The sequence below is a fragment of the Egretta garzetta genome, unplaced genomic scaffold (genome assembly GCF_000687185.1).
Source record: "Egretta garzetta isolate BGI_Z169 unplaced genomic scaffold, ASM68718v1 scaffold677, whole genome shotgun sequence".
Taxonomy (NCBI): domain Eukaryota; kingdom Metazoa; phylum Chordata; class Aves; order Pelecaniformes; family Ardeidae; genus Egretta; species Egretta garzetta.
This window is the reverse complement of record NW_009260355.1, coordinates 148,524-150,077: the sequence shown is the minus strand read 5'-3', so window position 1 is coordinate 150,077 and position 1,554 is coordinate 148,524. Positions and strand designations below refer to the sequence as shown.

Sequence of the window (1,554 nt, the reverse complement as noted above, 5' to 3'; positions counted from 1 at the left end):
CCGGGATCCCTCCGGGTGCAGGATCCGGCTCCTCAGGGATCCAGTGGTGCCCCAGGATCCCTCCGGGTGCAGGATCCGGCCGTGCTCAGGGATCCAGTGGTGCCCCGGGATCCCTCCGGGTGCAGGATCCGGCCACTCAGGACCCTGCCGGGTGCTCGGGGCAGCCCCAGGCCCAAGACCTCGCCCTCCCCCTATGGCCAGATCCTGACCTGGGTGCCATGGGATGTCCCTCAGTGTCCCCTGGGTGCTATGGGTGTCCCTTAGTGTCCTCCTGGTGCTGTGGGGCCCTTGGGTGTCCCCTGGGTGCCACAGGACCCACAGGTGCCCTTAGTGTCCCCTGGGTGTCCCTTAGTGTCCCCTGGAGGCCGTGGGTGTCCTCAGTGTCCCCCAGTGTCCCCTGGGTGCCCCTTAGTGTCCCCTGGGCGCCCCCCGCCTGTCCCCTGGAGGCCGTGGGTGTCCTCAGTGTCCCCCAGTGTCCCCTGGGTGCTGTGGGGCCCTTGGGTGTCCCCTGGGTGCCACAGGATCCACAGGTGCCCTTGTGTCCCCTGGGTGTCCCTTAGTGTCCTCTGGGTGTCCCCTGGGTGCCACAGGACCCACAGGTGCCTTCAGTGTCCCCTGGGTGTCCCTTAGTGTCCTCTGGGTGTCCCTTGGGTGCTGTGGGTGTCCCTGGGTGTCCCCTGGAGGCCGTGGGTGTCCTCAGTGTCCCCTGGCTGCCCCCGGGCTGGTGGGTCCCCCACGTCGCCGATGTCCCCATGGGTCCGGGTCCCTGGGGTGGCCCCTTGAGCTTGCTGTCATTGCTTGTCCCCCATGTCCCCAATGTCCCCGTGGATCAGGGTGCCAGGGGTGCCCCCTCAGTCTCACTGGTCGCTGCTGTCCCCCATGTCCCCGATGTCCCCCTGGGTCACGGTGCCGTGGGTGCCCCCTCGGTCTCGCTGTCACTGCTGTCTCCCATGTCCCCGAGGTCCCCGAGGTCCCTGATGTCCCCGTGGGTCAGGGCGAAGGGTGGCAGCTCCTCGTCGGAGGAATGGATCAGGGTGCCAGGGGTGCCCCCTCAGTCTCACTGGTCGCTGCTGTCCCCCATGTCCCCGATGTCCCCCTGGGTCACGGTGCCGTGGGTGCCCCCTCGGTCTCGCTGTCACTGCTGTCTCCCATGTCCCCGAGGTCCCCGAGGTCCCTGATGTCCCCGTGGGTCAGGGCGAAGGGTGGCAGCTCCTCGTCGGAGGAACCCAGCGAGTCCTCGTCCCCCAGGCGTGTCCCCAGCCCCACCGCCCCGAAGGCCAGCGGCCCCCGCAGCAGCCGGATCTGCGGGGACAGGGGACAAAGGGGACAGGGGACACGGGAACACAATGGGTGATGGGACAAGGGGACGGGGCCAAGGGGACAGGATGGGGACGAGGGGATGGGGACAAGGGGGCAGGGGGACATGATGGGTGATGGGACAAGGGGATGGGGACATGGGGACAAGAGGACGGGGGGACATGATGGGTGATGGGACAAGGGGATGGGGACAAGGGGATGGGGGACGAGGGGAGAGGGGGACCTGATGGGGGGTGG

The 1,554-nt window shown here is 68.5% G+C and overlaps 1 protein-coding gene across 1 annotated transcript in view; it reads right to left on the bottom strand.

Annotated features, from left to right (window-relative positions):
* Positions 1-1,055: 1,055 nt before the first annotated feature.
* The window catches only part of LOC104129978 (EVI5-like protein), an 18,235-nt gene continuing 17,736 nt past the window's right edge, over positions 1,056-1,554 (bottom strand). The window contains exon 16 of the mRNA XM_035898433.1: positions 1,056-1,302. Within this exon, the coding sequence (XP_035754326.1) occupies positions 1,102-1,302 (201 nt within the window). The 3' untranslated portion in view covers positions 1,056-1,101. The remainder of the gene's footprint in view (positions 1,303-1,554) is intronic.